Here is an 18,986-nt window from a genome sequence, read left to right as displayed (position 1 = left end):
CCACATAGTCAGAAATTGAGGTAGAGAAATGGTGGCTTGGTTATTGAGATGTTACATAAAACCAAACTGGCAGGCTGCTGCTGTTGTTTCCTCCAGTGGCTGTCTAGCAAGGATGGTTCAGGAAATTCTATTTTCCTTAAAAATGAGACATCTGGGAGCTGCAGGAAAGGCCCAGGAAGCCTTCAGCAATCAGCTCAATAACGTCTGTGTATTTCAAAACCATACACTAAAGCTCGCTTATATTTGTAATATTTTAGAGTTTTAAAACAGAAATAGCATTTTAAAATAAAATCCGTTTTCATGTATTCAACCCACTGGGCAGGCAGGACAACGTGCACATAATTCTTATTTCTGAGTACAAACCTGTGCTATTAGTAAGAAAAAAATATATATATATTTCAGAATTTAGCCCTGTTGAGAGAGTCCTGAGGTCTTTGGGGTGCCACTGGTCCGAGGCAGTGTTTTTTGGGATGCTGGGACACAGAGGAGGAGAGGCAGAGGCTGCAGAGACACGCAGGGGAATTCGGGGGTCAGTGCACATCAGAGAGCAGCAGCAGCTGGCACAGCTGCCCTGCCACACCTCCTGAAAGGCTCTCAGGGTTTGCTTGTGTTTTACTCGGTGGGGGAAACAGGGAGGAGGGAAAGGTGAGGAGCAGGACGGCCAGGGGATGCAATTCCAGGTGGGCAGGAGAATGGTGAGGGACAAAGGCGTGGCTGAATGTCCCCTCCAGCTGAGAATCCATCAGATGGCATCTGCTGAGCTCCTGCTGCCCCAGCCGGCTCTGCCTGCTCAGAGTCCTCTGCTCTGAGTGCCACGAGCAGAGCAGGGAGGATTTGGTAGTTCTAGAGGGTGATGGCCTCATGTCAAACCTGTTGTAACCCTAGGCAGAAGCACAGCTCTCCATGGAGAGATGGGAGAGAGGATTCTTCTCTGGAAGGTCTGGAGAAGTCTCCTCTGGTGGGTCTGCCATGAGCAGAACATGGAGGAGAGAAGATTTGGCAGTTCTGGAGGGTGATGGTCTCATTGCAAACCTGTTGTAACCCCAAGTAGAAGCACAGTTCTCCATGGAGGGGTGGGAGAGAGGATTCTCCTCTGGAGGGTTTGCCACGAGCAGAGCAGCAAGGATTTGGCAGTTCTGGAGGGTGATGGCCTCATTGCAAACCTGTTGTAAGCCCAGGCAGAAGCACAGCTCTCCACAGAGAGGTGGGAGAGAGGATTCTCCTCTGGAAAAGTCTCCTCTGGAGAGTTTGCCTTGAGTAGAGCGGGGAGAGGAGAGGTTCTGGCAGTTCTGGAGGGTGATGGCCTCATTGCAAACCTGTTGCATCCCCAGGCAGAAGCACAGCTCTCCATGGAGAGGTGAGAGAGAGGAATCTCCTCTGGAGGGTCTGGAGGAATCTCCTCTGGAGGGTCTGCCCAGTGCTGGCTGAGCTCACAGAGCTGTCTGGGTCTCTGAGTGGAACATGCTCCCAAACATCTCCTAAAAGGCACAGAGGATGAGCAGGGTCAGGGCTGGTGCCACAGCTCGGTGTCATTGTCACACAAACACCCCCAGGAGCTCCGGCCCTTCTCCAGCTTCCAGCTGGGCATGGACAGCATGGGGAAGGGAGGGGAGCTCCTCCCAAGGCCCACATGTGGGTGAAAATGCTGCAGCATTTACAAAGCCTGTGCTGAAAATCTTCACTGATGACTCTTCTTTTGAGCATGAACCAAATTTGGTTCCCTGAGTTCCCCTCAGGTCTGGCTGAACCTGAGCTGTGTGGCCCAGAATGATTGAAGGGCTCCCCTGTGGGGTGACCTACCTGCCCCTCATCCTGCTGCCTTCCAGAGTTCCTCAAGACAGGGATTTAAAATTCTGTTTGCAATTAACTTTCCAAAGCACTGCAGTACTTCCAGATGATTTCCTGTCTAATCAATCCCAATTAATTTCTGCCCCATTCCCATGGCTGCAGGGACCCCTGGCACTACAACTCACCTCCTCCAGGTTCTTGTACTCTGCACTGCCCTCATCCACAGACTCATCGTAGATGGAGAGCTCTGTCTGCGTCGGCCTCTGTGCAGGGAAGAGTTGATTCCACAAATTAGCAGAGTGCAGGGTCAGAAGGAGTGAAAACAATGATTAAGCCGGGCCTAGAAGGTGACCCATGGTCTGAGGGAAATGCCAGGAGAAGGGACACAGGAGGAGTCCTGATGTCCTGATCTCCAGGTGTTTATCTGCATTTCCTATTGCTCTGCTTTGATAGGAGATACCTGAACTCCTCCTGGGGAGATAACTGGTGCCACTGGTGCCAGCTCCAGCTGGTACACAATAAACCAACCCCTGTTTGGGGACAGAGCCTGTCTGACACTGTGCCACCAGCATGGGCCACATTCCTGCCTCAGAATTCCTGCTGTTCTCCTCCCACCAGTGGAGCACTCATGGATGCCAGGACTATTCCAGCTGCATGAGCTTTGCCTTCATTTCTTCATCACTGGGGGCCAAATTCTGCCTTTGCCTGTTCCAACCAGCACCAAACTGAGGGCACAGTGCTGGAACAGCTCCTCTGGCTCTTCCAGGCTGGCACAGCACTCATCTCTCAGCCAAAGGTTTGTGTACAACAAATTGACACTAAAATATTAACACTTCTGAATTCCCATGGAAATCCATTCCATCCCAAGGTGCTTGGCCCATACACAACTGGAATATTAAATAATGTCCTGGATTTAGGCCTTTACCACTTGAGATAAACATGAAGCTTCTTTAGGTAATAAAATGTTATTTTAGGCAATAAAATGTTATTTTTTCATTGTGCTGACACAGCCTGGAAGCCAAACAGGAGAATCCTGTGGGCTGGGGAGCAAATTTACCTCTTCCAAGATGGGTGGGTGGACAAATTCTCTGATACTGGCCAGTGCAAACAAAACAGCATCGTGGATGGTCAGGAAGATGTGACTTGGGTCCAGACCTCCTTCCTCAAAGACTCCCCCTGTGCTGATGTCGTCGTACACCTGGGCTGGAGAAAGGAGACAGCTGAATGAAGAAAGCACAGAAGGAATTCTGGAGGTGTGCGTGGCTGGTCTGGGGTCCTCTAAGCCAAGGCAAGGCTCAGAAGGAGCAGCTTTGCAGCAGAAATGAGTGTGGGGAGCTGTTTTCCTGCATGCTGAGTGTGGAGATGTTCCAGCTTTGTCACCTCCCAAATGAAAGCATTGATTTCACACACAGAGAGAACAATGATTCTCTTTCCTTTCTTCTGTTTTCTCTTTTTATCTGTTCTGGGCTGGTCCAGCAAAGGACTGACATCTCACAGTTTGAATAAAGAACAGAAAAGGATTTGCTGTTTGTCAGCAGCTCAGAAATGGGGGGAGATCCCATGGAAATGTGTTTTTTGGGGATTCTTACCATGCACGTTTGCCAAGAACACTTTGATCCCAATCTTCTGGTAACTGGAACACAACTGGTAGGGATGAGATGGGAGAGAGAGAGGATTAAAACCACTGCTGCTCCAGCTTTGTGTTTATGAATAAAGACTTTTATCAGTGCTGGGGCTGAAGGAGAAAATCATAGGTGCAGAAGAGGAAAAGCCACACAATGGGAACACAAACCCTGCGAGGAGCCCTGAGGGAGCTGGGGGTGCTCAGCCTGGAGAAAAGGAGACTCAGGGGTGCCCCCATCACTGTGCAGCTCCTGAAAGGTGCCCGTGCTCAGCTGGGGCTGGGCTCTGTCTGCAGGAACTGACACAGCCAGAGCACACAGCCTCCAGCTGCACCAAGGGAAATTTGGGTTGGATATCAGGAAAAAGTTTTTCACAGAAAGGGTGATAAAGTTCTGGAATGTTCTGCCCAGGGAGGTGCTGGAGTCACCATCCCTGGGTGTGTTTAAAACAAGGCTGGATGTGGCACTGGGTGCCAGGGTTCAGTTGAGGTTCAGTTGGGGCTGGGTTGGACTCGATCTTTAAGGACTCTTCCAACCCAGTGATTCTGTGAATTCTGTGAATTGAGTCACATAAATACCTTTATGTGAGACAGCAGAAGGTCCCTGCACAGAACTCACCTTGCTCAGAGCCTTTGTGCCCATCAGGTCCACAAAGCACACCCCACTCATGTCCAGGATGATGGTGTGGAAGCTGACGTAGGGCGGTGCTGCCAGCACAGGGTCGGTGTCTGCTGCGGGCAGGACGCTGAGGGTGCTGCCACCCTGCAGGGTGGTGCTGGTGCCCTGCAGGGCGCTGCTGCTGCTGCCCAGCTCCCCAGGGCTCTGCCCTGGCCCAGCCCCGGGGCCAGGAGGGCGGAATGTGATGTAGGAGATGCTGGCGCCGTTGGCAGTGGTCTGGTTGTTGTTGGTGTCTGTTGGAGAGGCGCTCTCAAAGTCCTTCTGGAGCTCTTGCAAAGACAAGGTCTGAGGCAGAGCAGAGGGGCAGAGTCAGGGCAGGGCACAGGTGGGGTCCTGGCAGGTGACTGCCCCTCTGCCCACTGATATGAAGGGTTTTAATCTGGACTAACTCCAGCCTGGCTGTCGCAGACATCCTTTGTGAAAAATCCTTTCTTTAGGATTTTTCCTCCTGAGAAGATGAGAGGCCTCAGGGACAAAATGTAAACAATGGTTATCTGCTGCTGTGGGATGCAACAGTGGATCTGTGATTGACCCTTGTTAGATGTTTGTAATTAATGGCCAATTACATTCTTTTAGTTTAGTTTTAATGTAATATATATAATAAAATAATAAATCAGCCTTCTGAAACATGGAGTCAGATCCTCATCTCTTCCCTCATCCAAGAACCCCTGTGAGCAGTCACACTTGGCTGTCCCTTGGGGCTGGATTTAGGATAATTTACATTATTTGTTTATTGCAAAACTGCTCAGAATTGCAAAGCAAATGGGATGACTGAGAAATGGGCTTTGAAAGGGCTGAACTGCTGACAGAGCCCCAGAGAAAGAAGCCAAAGCTGCCTGGTTTCTGCAGATTGTTCCCCATGTTCCCATTGCAGACTCCTCTCCAGCCTCCCAGTCATTCCCAGTTCTGCACCTTCAGGTTTGGGGAGGAATGGAGATGTAGGTGGGGAGGAAAGGGGATGAGAGATGGGAAATGTGGCCAGGAAAACAGTGCAGGAAATCTCATGTCAAGAGGAGCTGTCTGATGGGATTTGGGGCTGTACTCATGGACACAGGGACGCTTTTGGGAGCTCAGAGCTGAGTTACCTTGTTCTCCTTCAGCAGGAATTTTGGGAGCTTTGCTGGTGCTTGTGCTGTGCCCTTCCCCTGCTGTTTCACAAATTTCCTCCTGGCCAAGTACACCTTGCCAGGATCCACCCCTGTCTGTGGGAAAGAGAAATTTTTCCCTTAAAAAGTCTGTTCCAAGAGCCAGGAGCTGCTGTTCCTTCCCTGGCATTTCCCAGCCTGGGGCACCAGCTGGGCACTGGAGTGGGGTGATCCTGATGGCATCCAAACATCTCCTGGAACTCAGGGAACCTGCACATGCAGGGAGAGACTTGGAATAGCAGGATGTCCCCGTTTTGGCAGAGCTTGGAGGAGGAACCTGCCAGGATTTGGGCACAACCTCTAAAATGAGCTCTGCAAACAGCCCTGGGGATCAGGGAGAGGATTGAGGAGAGTGGATGTGACCATTGTCCATGATCATCCACAGCTTAATTAACCCTGTGTAGCAACACAGGAGAGAGCAGGGGTGGTGTGGGACTGGCTTCAGGCAGGGATTTGTTGAGGATTGCTCACCTTGGCTATGATTTTCTCCCGGAATATCTCTGAGTTGGCGAAATACAGCGGCGAGCAGTAGGTGATGATTTTAATCCCATTAACTTCATGGACCTGCACCAGAGACAGGAGCTCAGAGCAAACAGTGGCAAAGAGCAGCATTTTCTCTGAGGGTGTTTTATCTGCAGCTCACCTTGTTGTAGGTTTTGGGGTTCTTGTAGATGTCAGTGGAAGTCACCTGGCCCAGGGCAGAGCCGTTGCGGCTGCAGAAAAGAAGGGATTAGGATTAAGGGAAAGAAAACTGCTTCTGCTCCACATTCCACCCCAGGATTCCAACATTTGCTCTGTGAAAACTCTTACATTTCACCCCTGCAGAGTCTACAGGGCAAAAAAAGTGTCAGCATTTTGAGATGCCAGACTGGGAAATATTGAGAAAGGGCTTTAATGGATTAAAAGTTGTGAGAGCACCTCACACCAGGGCCCTGCACACAGACAGGACTTGTTGGGATCTTTAGCTTGTCAGAGTGACTCTGAGAAAATTTAGAAAGTCTCTTTTCCCAGTCCAGCGCTTGAAGAAGGAGTCAGGGCTCTTCATTTCTCTGTCTCAAGGTTGTTTATTGTATATTATCTATAAAAATTTTCTCCTGCCCTGCCGAGGCTGTCCAGCAAGACAGTCCAGGCATTCTGCCCGCCCTCAGGGCAGTGTTATCTTTTTATACTAAAAACTACCTGTACAATATTTACAATTACTTCCCAATACCTATCACCTATGTTAGACAGTAAGCTTCTACTCTAAACCAATGCAAAAGTGCCAACATCACAGCAGAAGATGGAGGACAAGAAGAAGGAGAAGAAGAACGGGACATGCCCAGATTCCTCCGTCTTGCCTCGTGAACTCCCATTCTAAATCCCCAAAATGCTACATTTTCACTCTGTGATTAATTCACTATCATTCTACTCAAACTCTTGTGGCTTGTAACTTCTCACACAAAGCTGGCAATTGTTTCCAGCCCTTGGGGTGGTTTTATGTCTTTATACTAAAAACTACATATACAATATTTACAATTACTTCCCAATACCTATCACCCATGTTAGACAGTGAGCTTCTACTCTAAACCAATCTAAAAGTGCCACCATCACAGCAGAAGATGGAGGCCAAGAAGAAGAAGGAAAAAGGCTGGACACACTCAGTTCCTTCCATCTTGCCCCCTGAACTCCCATACCAAAAACCCCAAAATCTACTTTTCCACCCCGTGATACCTTCACTGTTATTCTACCTAAACTGTTGTGGCTTGCTGATCTTCATGTAAAGTTGGTAATTTGCTCCATGGGTCATAACCAAACCCACAGGTGCTTTGGGCTCTGTGCCAGGGTCTCTGAGCCCCCTGTCAGGGGTCTTGGCCATCCTGGACAGCCAAAGGAATGCGCTGGGTTCCCACAAGGACTAATTCCTTTTGTGAGCTGGGAACTGTGTGGGGTGAAGCAAATCCCTCGAGGCTCCCCCTTGCCCTGGGATGCGCACGGGAGCGGGAATGCAGGCAGTAAATTGGCGCCTGCCATTCCTGTTTGCACATTCCGGCCAGGACACCTGCACTCCCCGGGGCTCCTGCCGCGCGTTCCGCGGGCCAGAGGTCGCTCCTAAAAAAATCACCCGTCCCTCCTCCTGCCCCTGGCACACCTGCCGCGGTTCTGGGGGCCACGAGGTGCTCGAGATACTCACAACTGGGTGTGGAAAACCACGACGAGCACGGAGAATCCCACGCCCACCGCCACGCCGTAGGGCAGGCTCAGGAAGAACGCGGAGAGGAAACTCACGAGCCAGACCAGCTGCAGGGAGAGAGGAGATGAAGCGTGGGGATGTGGAAGGAGATGGATGGGAAATGGATGGGAAATGGATGGGGAAAGGGTGGGAAAATTGATGGGAAAATGGATGGGGAAATGGATGGGGAAATGGATGGGGAAATGGATGGGGAAATGGATGGGGAAATGGATGGGGAAATGGATGGGGAAATGGATGGGGAAATGGATGGGGAAATGGATGGGGAAATATGGGGGGGAAAATGGGGGGAAAAAATGGGGGGAAAAAATGGAGGGGAAAAAATGGAGGGGAAAAAATGGAGGGGAAAAAATGGAGGGAGAAAATGGAGGGGGAAAAATGGAGGGGAAAAAATGGAGGGGAAAAAATGGAGGGAGAAAATGGAGGGGGAAAACGGAAGGGAAAAAACGGAAGGGAAAAAACGGAGGGGGAAAAATGGAGGGGAAAAAATGGAGGGGAAAAAATGGAGGGGAAAAAATGGAGGGGGAAAAATGGAGGGGGAAAAATGGAGGGGGAAAAATGGAGGGGGAAAAAGTGGAGGGGGAAAAAGTGGAGGGGGAAAAAATGGAGGGGGAAAAAGTGGGGGGGGAAAAAATGGAGGGGGAAAAAATGGAGGGGGAAAAAATGGAGGGGGAAAAAATGGAGGGGGAAAAATGGAGGGAAAGAAATTAATGGGGAAAAGGAATGGGGAAAAGGAGGGAAAATGGATGGAAAATATGGACGGGGAAAATATGGACGGGGAAAACCTGGGTGAAAAAAAATGCATGGGAAAATGAATGGGAAAAATGGATGGGAAAAAGGAGGGAAAATGGATGGGAAAAGCTGATGGAAGAATGGATGGGGAAAAGTGGATGTGAAGGTAGGGGAAAAAGTGGAGGGGAAAAAATGAATGGGGAAAATGGATGGGGAAAAGTGGATGGGGAAATGGAATGCGAAAAAGGAGGGAAAGTGGATAGGAAAAGTGGATGGAAAAAATGGACGGGGAAAATATGGACGGGGAAAACGGATGGAAAACCTGGGTGTGAAAATGGATGGGAAAAAAATGCATGGGAAAATGAATAAGAAAAAATGGATGGGAAAAAGGAAGGAAAATGGATGGGAAAAGCTGATGGAAAAATGGATGGGAAAAAGTGGATGTGAAGATGGATGGAAAAATGGAGGGGGGAAATGGAGGGGGAAAGTAAAGGGGAAAAATATGAATGGGAAAAGTAGAGGGGAAAAATGTGGATGGGAAAAATGGATGGGGAATGGTTCTGTGCTGCAATCCTGGGCTCTCAGACCCTCCCAGCTCAACATGAATAGGCCAAACCCTGAATTCTGCAGCTGTTCTAACGCTACCGTCGCTGCATGTTTTAGAGTGAACCGTCCTTGCTGGGCAGTTTGCCAGGAGCCCCAGCTCCTTTTCAGCCACAAAAGCAGCCAGGGTGTTTCTCCATGGCTGCTTGAGCGCCCACCCCACTCATTCTACCCAAAAAGGATCATTCTGGCTCTTCAGGAAGGGGCTCCTGCAGATCCCACCATCTGCTGCTCCCTGCTCCAGCCCTGAGCAGCTCCTGCTATCAGCCAGAGCAGTTCAGAAAAAATCAGAAATCTCTCTGAAAACTGCCTGAGCACCTGCTGGAAATGGCCTGAACACAGAGAGGGTTTGGAGTGACAGAGGAGACCAAAACCTGCCCCACTCCAGCTCAGAGCTCTGCCATTTGTCATTTTTATCTGTTAGCACTCAAGCATCTCACTCCATATGAGATCAGTCCTGCCCTGCATTGAAACATCCCCTCTGAAAATCATTACCCGCTTGTTTTAATCCCATCCTCAACGTGAATAAAAGCTAGCTTTGACCTTGGATGAATTAGGGTGACTTTGATGACTTAAATATCTTAATTTATGTTAATTTTGTGCGTAAATGAATGAGGAAAATGGATGGGAATATGAGTCCATCCATCCATGCATCCATCCATCATTAGAATTGGTTGAAATTAGCTGTCCTGAAACGCAACCAGCACTGAGATGATGAACACCAATGCTCTGACATCACCCAGGAATGGTGCTCCCCATTTTGGGCCAGGACACTGAATCTAGTTCAAATTCCAAGGAGATTAAGGTCAGGGGAATCCCGTTCACTCCATTGGCATCTGCCAGGATGTTCCTCAGGCAGCACCATCCATCTCCATCAGTCCATGTTGAGGGCTCTGCCCAGGTTTTGGGGTCTCTGAAGCCTGTGGGGTCCATCTGTGCTTGGTAAAGGGGCAGCAGCTGAGCTGCCCGAGCCCACAGAGCTCCCCTCTCACCCCACAGCAGCAAAACCCATTCAGAGATGTGCCCAAATTGATAACCCAGCTCTTCCCCAGCACTTGTTTGAGCAGGATTTTGGGAAAGCTCTTCATGGACTCCTCCTGATTGCCCTGATAAGGGGTTTTGTTGGGCCCTGACAGGATATTGGCTCCGTGTCCACACACGGCACTCAGCCGTGGGAGTCCTGTTCAAACACTCTCTTTTTATGTCAGACATTTCCAAATTCCGTTCCCACTCCCCCGCCACCCCCTGCCTGGGTTTATACATCAACCAGTGCCTGGAGTCCTTATCACTCTGAAGGGCTCTCCTCGCCCTGGAGGGCCATTGTGTGAGTTTTTAAGTCGTGACTCGCAGACATTGAGCAGGGCCGGTTTGGCGAGTTCTGGGCAAACAGGCTCCGCTCTTGATTGGCATTTAAACACAGCAGGTAAGAGTTCAGGCCTCTCTGATATGTGCTCTGAGCAGCAGCGTGCTCAGCTGGGCAGCACCATCTCACCCAGAGAGCCAAACTCTCCTCCTGCAAGGGGCTCACAGCCCCAAAACCCCGCTGAAGGCCGTCTTGGGTTTGTCCCGCTCATCCAGCCCTGGCCAGGCGATGCCTCCCGCCAGCCCAGGCACTCACACAGTCCAGCTTGCTCTTCTTCCACAGGTAGAAGGGGTCAGCCAGCTGCTTGAGGGAGTTCTTCAGGTTCACAGCGATGAGGGCTCCCAGCACGGACTGTGGAGGACAGGGAAAGGTGTCAGCCACACCTGGATGTGCCACGTTTGGCAGTGGATGCTTTCCTGCAGCACCTGCCTGCCTTGGGCCAGCCCCATCACAGGGGTGATGCTGACAAAGCTCCCACTTGCATCTGAGCAGGGTCATTTGGCTGATATTTTCACTATAATTTACAATTTTCTCACTTATATTTGCCCCATCACGAGGGTGATGCTCACAAAGACCTCACCTGGATCTCAGCAGGGTCATTTAGATGATTCTTTCACCACAATTTACACTTATATTTGCTCACTTGTATTTGCCCCATCACAAGAGTGATGCTCACAAAGATCCCACTTGCATCTGAGCAGGGTCAGTTGGATGATTAGTTCACTATAATTTACACTTATATATTATATATAATATATATTATATATTATATATTATATATTATATATTATATATTATATATTATATATTATATATTATATTATATATTATATATTATATTATATATATTATATGTTATATATAAAATATATAATATATTATATATTATATACATTATATATATTATATATTACACTTATTTGCTCACTTATATTTGCCCCATTACAAGGGTGATGCTCACAAAGCTTTCACCTGGGTCTGAGCAGGGTCATTTGGATGATTCTTCCACTATAATTTACAATTATTATATATTTTATATATATATATATATATATATATATATATATATATATATTATATATTACACTTATTGCTCACTTATATTTGCCCCATCACAAGGGTGATGCTGACAAAGATCTCACTTGCATCTCAGCAGGGTCATTTGGATGATTCTTTCACCATAATTTACACTTATTATATATATTATATATATATTACACTTATTTGCTCACTTATATTTGCCCCATCACAAGGGTGCAAGGATGCTCATAAAGATCTCACCTGCATCTGAGCAGGGTCATTTGGATGATTATTTCACCATAATTTACATTTATATTTGCTCCATCACAAGAGTATAAGGATGCTAACAAAGATCTCACCTGCATCTGAGCAGGGTCATTTGGACGATTATTTCACTATAATTTAATTTGCCCCATCACAAGGGTGATGCTGACAAAGCTCTCGCCTGGATCTGAACAGGGCCATTTGGATGATTCCTTCACCATAATTTACATTTATATTTGCTCAGGGAAGCTGTGGCTGCCCCATCCCTGCCCCAGGCCAGCTTGGACAGGGTTTGGAGCAGCCTGGGACAGTGAAAGGTGTCACTGCCCGTGGCAGGGATGAGGTTTAAGGTCCCTTCCAAGCCAAACCAGCCTGGAACTGTGTGACTGATTGTGTGATTCCAGCCAGCAGACAGCTCCCCAGGCCAGGAACAAACTGTCCCGTGCTTCTGTTTGCATCAGGGTTTTTTTGGAGCCAGGCTGTGCCCGTGTTTGGGTGTGGAGATGGGTGTTGCAATGGCTCAGCCTGCGCAGATGTTTGTGTTACCTTTGGAAGAGGCTCCAGGTAGATTCCCAGGGACAGCATTGTCACCATGACCACCAGAGCCACAAAGAAACTTGCCACCTGCAAAGAGGGAAGAAAATCACTTCTGCAAACAGCAGGGCTTCTCAGAGCTCCCCTGGGTGAGGTCAGGGGCACAACTGGGCACTGCAGCATTTTATGGGAGAGGATGTTTGCCTCTGAAAACAGGCAGGGGGTTTTCAGATCTCACAGATAACCCCAAACTTCCCAGTCCAGAGTGGGGCTGCAGGTTGAGAGCTCTGCTTCTGTGCCCAAATCAGGGCTCAAAATGGGCTTGGGGAGGGAGGAAATTCTGCTTTAACAGCAGCAGCCCGAAGCACTTGTGTGTGAAACTTCTCCAGAGCTGCACGTGTGGCAGCTACAGCACATTGTGATCCAGAGGGAATGCAGAGAGGAGAGGAGGAGGAGGAGGAGGAGGAGGAGGAGGAGGAAGAGGAACTAACTTGGGATTTGGCTCCTGCCCCATCCACGGCGAGGGTGACAGAGAGGGCACAGCAGATCACGTGGATTTTGAAGAAGGATCCAAAGAAGTTGCTGCAGCCCAGGGCCAGCATTTCCTGTGGAGATGTGGAGAATGAATCAGAAAGGACAGCTGCCCTTCCTGCTGACACACATGGCAAGAGGGCCTGAGGCTGGTTTATGTGGCCAGGGCAGGCTCTGGGTTCCTGCAGTGCATCCCAGACTTTTTCCTTCCAGTAAGATCTGGGCCAGGCCCTGGTGCAGCAGGGAAACCTGGAAGCACAATTCCACATAAACACGTTGTCATCTGTTGACACACTCAGGGCAGGGCTCCATGTGGTATGTGTGGCTGTTGTTGAAAGCTGCCACCGTGCCAGGGATGACAAAAGAGGATTATTTAATGGCCTGCCTCTGTCTCAGAGTATCTGGGTGACACACCAGGAATCCAGGTCTTTCTCTGCTCCCCGAGCAGCGCACGCACCTCAAGCTGCCAAAACACTCAGTCTGGAGGGGGAGCAAGGCACAGAGCCCAGCCTGAAGCTCCTTTCCCTCTTCCAGCCTCTCTCCAGCACACAGGCCGGGGCTCTGCCGTGTCCTTTCGCCCCCTGCATGGCACAAAGCCACGGAGCCTCCTTGGGAGCAGCACGTCTGCTCCGAGCCTGGCACGTCTGAACGTCTTTGCGAGCTCTTCCCTTCACGCCTGACAGCAAAGGCAGCAGCCCCTGGCTGCCCCAGCCCCGCCATACCTGGTTGGGGTCCACGTTGTAGCCATGCTTGGCTGCCAGGGTCCTCCCCATGGCCAGGTTGATCACGTAGCCCACGATGGCCAGAGAGAAAGCTGTGCCCACCATGTCCTTCCACTTGCTCACCAGGGGCAGGGTGGGCTCTGGGAACCTGCACTCAGAGCACAGGGGAGAGGTTGTGGCAGTGTCGCAGACATCTTTAAGTGAAAATCGTTTTCTTTAGGATTTTGTCCCTTCTGAGAAGCTGAAGCCTCAGAAACAAAATGTCAACAATGGTTGTCTGCTGCTGTGGAATGCAACAGGTGGATCTGTGATTAATCTCCTGTAGATGTTCAGATTTAGTGACCACTCACGGCAGAGCTGGCTCTCGCTCTCTGTCCGAGCCACAGATCTTTGTTATTCATTCTTTTCTATTCTATTCTTAGCTAGCCTTCTGAAGAAACCTTTTATTCTTTTTAGTACAGTTATAATGTAATATATATATACCATAAAATAATAAATCAAGCCTTCTGAACATAGAGTCAACATTCTCATCTCTTCCCTCATCCAAGAACCCCTGCGAACACCGTCACAAGACGGTGCTGGTTGAAGGGCTGGAGGGTTCAGGGGTGACACAATCCCTGCCCACACTGCAGAGGATGGGGGTGGTTGTGTCACAGGGCATGCTGACACTCCAGGAAGGGGATTCTGGGGTTGCAGGGAAGAGTGAGGTGTTTTCCAGGCTGGAGGAGGAGGAGGAGGAAGGAAAACTCTCTGGAAGGTGAGTCAGAGCTGCACAAGCTCTTACCCCATGCTGATTTTCCCCACTATCGGCATCCCGTACTTGTCGGGCATGTTGAAGCTGCCGGAGATTGCGGTGGCCACGATCACCTGCAGGGACAGGGAATGAAGGGCTGTGAGCAGGGAGAGCTGGGCTGGCTCCGGGCATTCACCCTGCCACGCTCCCAGAGCTGACAGAACAAAACCAGCACCACGTTTGGGCTGGGGAAGGTGAGGACAGTCCAAGTAGGGGTTATTTCCTTCACCATCAGCATCACCAGGATGCAGGGCAGGGATGAGCATGGGGCTGGCCCAGTTTGTGACCCCAAACCATGTCACAGTCACTGTGTAGGTGCTCTACATGGTGGCCCTGCTGAGAGCAGGGGCTGTGAGGCCAGGGGAGGCTCCAGGGACAGCCCAGGTGTCACTTACAATGATGATCTCCATCGGGATGGGCATCCGGATCTTCTTCATGTACTTCAGGTTGAGCTCCTTGACAAGGATCAGGAGCACAGAGCTGACCAGGGCATAGACCAGGGAGGCCAGGTTGGTCTGGGGCAGACCTTTACAAATGTCAATGAATGTCTGAAGGGGAGAGAACAGGAGGAGGGGTCACCGCGAGCCAGACACCCTGGACGACATGGACAGAACAACGGACAGCACTCGTTACCACAATCAACACCCTGAGATGTGAGCAGTGCTAAAAAGGCTCTGCTGAGGGGTCAGCCCCCAGCCCTGGGCCTGGCCTGGTGGTTTAATGCAGTTCTGGCTGCATCAGCACAGGATGCACCCATGCAAGACACAGGAAATCCCAGAAATGGCCAAACCTGCTCAGAAGAAACGTTCCTGCTGCTGACAACTCTGCAAGACTGCTGCTGCAAATCAACACAGCTCACAGCCCCCAGATCCCAGTCCCATTCCATCAATCCTCACTAAAACCACAGGCAGGGCTCAGATAATGCTGCTGGGGAACACAGAATTCACAGAATCACAGAATGAACAGGTTGGAAGAAACCTTCAAGATCATCCAGTCCAAACCAGCCTCAACACCTCAACTAAACCCTGGTGCCACATCCAGGCTTGTTTTAAACACACCCAAGCTCAGATAATCCTGGCTAGGGAACACAGAATCACAGATTTACCAGGTTGAAAGAGACCTTCAAGATCATCCAGTCCAACCCAACCCCAACACCTCAACTCACCCCTGGCACCCAGCGCCACATCCAGGCTTTGTTAAACTCATCCAGGGATGGTGACTCCACCACCTCCTCAGTCCCTGTGAATTCCCTGAATTCCCTGAATTCACAGACTCACTGGGTTGGAAGAGACCTTAAAGATCATCAAATCCATCTCAGCCCCAACACCTCAGCTCACCCCTGGCACCCAGTGCCACATCCAGGCTGTTTTAAACACATCCAAGCTCAGATAACGCTAGGGAACGCAGAATCACAGAACCACCAGGTTGGAAGAGACCTTCATGATCATCCCAGCCCCAACACCTCAACTCAACCCTGGCGCCCAGTCTTGTTTTAAACACCCCCAGGCATGGCAACTCCAGAACCATTCCAGAACTTTACCACCCTTTCTGTAAGAAACCATTCCCCGACCATCCAACCTACGCTGCTGGGGCAGGGATCCCCCTTTCCCCCCACCCTTCCCTGCTCTCCTGGGCCCCGTTTCCCGGGCAGGGGTGGGGGGGAAGGTGGCTGTGCAGAGCCCCCACTTACGTAGACGATAGCTAAGGGCCCGGTGTAAGACGGCACCGTCAAGCCGAAGACGTACTTGAGCACGGAGATGAGGATCTGCAGCCCCGCCGCCGTCATGAAGCCCCTGATGAAGGACTCTGACAGGTAGATGGCCACGAAGCCAAACTGCAGGAAGCCCAGGCACAGCTGGAGAGGCAGAGGAGATGTGGTCAGGGCCCGTGTGGGGCAGGGGGATCATCTGGGAGAGCACACACAGGTCTACAACACACAGGGGTGTCCCAGCAGGGCTAAGAGTGCCATTCTTGGGTTGTCCACATGGAGAATTCCACCCCAAGATCAAAAATCTCTACTTTGAGGCATAATCCACCCCGCCTCAGGGCTAAGAGTGCCGTTCTTGGGTCGTCCACATGGAGAATTCCACCCCAAGATCAAAAATCCCAAAAAATCTCTACTTTGAGGCGTCATCCAACCACATTCAGGGCAAAGAGTGCCATTCTTGGATTGTCCACATGGAGAATTCCACCCCAAGATCAAAAATCTCTATTTTGAGCCATCACCCACCTGTATTCAAGGTTGAGTGCCATTCTTGGATGGTCTACATAAAGAATGCCACCCCAAGACCAAAAATCCCAAAAAAATCTCTATTTTGAGCCATAATCCACCCCCACTCAGGGGTAATGCATTGTCCACATGGAGAATTCCACCCCAAGACCAAAAATCTCTACTTGGAGGCATCATCCAACCACATTCAGGGCTAAGTACCATTCTTGGATTGTCCATATGGAGAATTCGACCCCAAGACCAAAAAATCCCCAAAAATCTCTATTTTTAAGCATCATCCACCTCCAATCAGGGTTGAGCACCATTCCTGGATTGTCCACATGGGGAATTCCACCCCAAGACCAAAAATCCCCAAAAATCCCTATTTTGATCCCCCATTCAGGGCGAAGAGTACCATTCATGGATTGTCCACATGCAGAATTCCACCCCAAGACCAAAAATCTCTACTTGGAGGCATCATCCAACCACATTGAGGGTTGAGTGCCATTCTTGGATTGTCTACATAAAGAATTCCACCCCAAGACCAAAAATGCCCAAAAATCTCTACTTTGAGCCATAATCCACCCCCACTCAGGGGTAATGGATTGTCCACATGGAGAATTCCACCCCAAGACCAAAAACCCCCCAAAATCTCTATTCTGAGCCGTCATCCACCCAGAAGTTTGTCCTCTCTGAGCACCTCTGCCACCACCATCCCTGCTCCATGGAGAGCCTGGCTCCCAGGCACACAGCAGGGCCCTCACCTGTATGACGGCTGTCAGGCAGGCCAGGGTGGCAGAGATCTCCAGCCTGGCCGCCTCCAGGGCCGTGGTGTTCACTCTGCTCTCGTTGCTGGTCTGGTTGAAGTACTGGAAGTCCGACTCCGGGGCCAGCTCGTTGCAGACGTTGCCAACAATGATGCTGATGACAGCGAAGGTCCCTGCGGGCAGCACGGGGAGGTCAGGAGCTCCCTCCGGGCATTCCTGGAAAGCTCCTGGGCTCCACTCGGCCCTTGGCAGGGTCAGGGTCATTGGGGTGACAGAATCGGCGACCCCACAAACCCCCAGGCAGCATTTCCCTGTCCCGAGCAGGCAATTCCTCACCTGGCACCATCTGGTGGATGCCCCCGAGGAAGAAGTAGGGGAGCAGGGGGAAGAAGGAGGAGTAGAGGCCGTTGACAGGAGGCAGATTGGCCAGGAGGGCAAAAGCCATCCCTGCAAAACATGAGGAGAATACAGAGAGCTCCAGGCTGGAGGGAGAGCTTGGGGTCACCGGTAAAACACAAATCCCAACTGGGCACCAGCATCGCCTGCAGAGCTTTGCTGGAGCTGTCATTCCCTCCTGGACCCCCACTCACCTTGTGGCACCTGGATTGTCCCCGCACTGAGCCCCCCGAGGACGTCAGGCAGGATGTAATCCTTGATTCTGTACCTGGGGAGCCACCCCAGGATGGGGAACAGGCGGAAGAGGGTGAGCCTGAACCTGGAGGCTGAACATCTGGAAGGGAGATGCAAAAATGAAAGCAGAATTGAAGGGGGGAGAATTTGAAAATGAAAGGAGAACTGGAAATAAGGAAGGATCTGCCCAGGAATGTGTCAGCCTTTCTCCCTCACCAGATTCTGAGCCCTCTCTTTCCTCTATTATTTCCTTCCTTCTTCTGAGGAATGGAGATAGAATTCCAAGGAACTCATCAGCAGGGTTATTAACCTTTGCTTACAGAATTATTAGCCTTTGTTTAAGGTGGTATTGGTTTCAATCAGACAGCTGAGAAAAGGAAATCTCAGCTGGAAAACATAATAAAATAATCCACACGTGCCTACATCGCCAATTGTGCTTTTCCCATTATTAAAAATACAGGGAAACGGGATCCCAAATTCCAAATGCACCCAGTTGTGCTGAAAAAAGAGACACTAATTTAATTTTCTTCAGCCCAATTTGCATTTCTCCCATACCTTTCATCCACCAAACCCCTGAAGAGCACTGTTCCCCAGGATAAAAATGGGATCTGGATTCCCAGTCTAAATTATACCCCTCCAATTCCTGACTAAGTCTGGAATTGGAGAGGTATGATAATATAAGCACTCCCTGTTACCTGAAAAGGTTTCTCAGTTTCTCCCCGACGGGGTAAGCTCTGGTTTTCTTCTCAAACTCCTCATCAAAGAGGCTGACAGAGTAGGCAGCACGTTCGATGGCATAGCGAGGCCTGGCCTGGCTCATCTCTGCATCATTTGGATTTTTAAAAAAAAGAAAAAAAAAAAAAAAGGAAAAAAATTTAAAAAAAATAGAAATAGCAAAGGCAAGAATGCGGCTGGAGTTGGCCCAGAGCGGACACCTCCAGCGTCTGGAGCCCTCCCCTGCTCCTCCACCCTAAATAGTTTCCCCGTGGCAGAGAGGCAGGTCCTGGGAGTGGCTTCTCCCAGCTCCAGGGGCTGCTGCTCTCCCGGCTCCTCCGAGGTGATGCTGATGAGCGGGCCTGATGAGCGGTGTTAATGAGCGGGGCTAATGAGCGGTGTTAATGAGCGGTGCCGTGCCAAGGGACCCTGGATTGCCCGGCGGTAGGGCAGGGTTAGGGTTAATCCCGAGTTAGGGTTAATCCCAGGTTAGGGTTAGGGTTAACGCCGGAGCAGGGTTAGGGGTGTTAATCCCAGGTTAGGGTTAGGGGCATTAATTCCAGGTTAGGGTAAAGGGTGTTAATCCCAGGTTAGGGTTAACCCCAGGTTAGGGTTAGGGGGTTAATCCCAGGTTAGGGTTAACC

The 18,986-nt window shown here is 50.2% G+C and overlaps 1 protein-coding gene across 1 annotated transcript; it reads right to left on the bottom strand.

The window, feature by feature from the left end:
- Positions 1–1,430: 1,430 nt before the first annotated feature.
- On the bottom strand, positions 1,431–18,448 carry SLC26A9 (solute carrier family 26 member 9). The gene is made up of 21 exons (XM_058819224.1): positions 18,324–18,448; positions 17,589–17,728; positions 17,335–17,445; positions 16,996–17,171; positions 15,713–15,877; positions 14,418–14,570; positions 14,014–14,096; positions 13,230–13,377; positions 12,468–12,581; positions 11,989–12,066; positions 10,414–10,509; positions 7,404–7,510; positions 5,877–5,946; positions 5,705–5,797; positions 5,174–5,290; positions 4,222–4,373; positions 4,029–4,164; positions 3,378–3,432; positions 2,846–2,991; positions 1,974–2,051; positions 1,431–1,478 (listed from the first exon to the last, which is right to left on the bottom strand). The coding sequence occupies exons 1-21, from the start codon at positions 18,446–18,448 to the stop codon at positions 1,431–1,433; spliced, it is 2,391 nt and encodes a 796-aa protein (XP_058675207.1).
- Positions 18,449–18,986: the final 538 nt, after the last annotated feature.

The sequence above is a fragment of the Ammospiza caudacuta genome, chromosome 24 (assembly GCF_027887145.1).
Source record: "Ammospiza caudacuta isolate bAmmCau1 chromosome 24, bAmmCau1.pri, whole genome shotgun sequence".
Lineage (NCBI taxonomy): Eukaryota > Metazoa > Chordata > Aves > Passeriformes > Passerellidae > Ammospiza > Ammospiza caudacuta.
This window is presented reverse-complemented; position numbering and strand designations above follow the sequence as displayed.

Excerpts from the sequence above, each read along its gene's own strand:
- SLC26A9 (XM_058819224.1), bottom strand. The coding sequence starts at position 18,448 with ATGAGCCAGGCCAGGCCTCGCTATGCCATCGAACGTGCTGCCTACTCT. Across the intron at positions 14,571-15,712 it reads GGCCCTTAGCTATCGTCTAC|ACATTCATTGACATTTGTAA; the intron begins GTAAGTGGGGGC and ends TCTCCCCTTCAG. Across the intron at positions 5,947-7,403 it reads GTGGTTTTCCACACCCAGTT|CCGCAACGGCTCTGCCCTGG; the intron begins GTGAGTATCTCG and ends TCTTTTCTGCAG.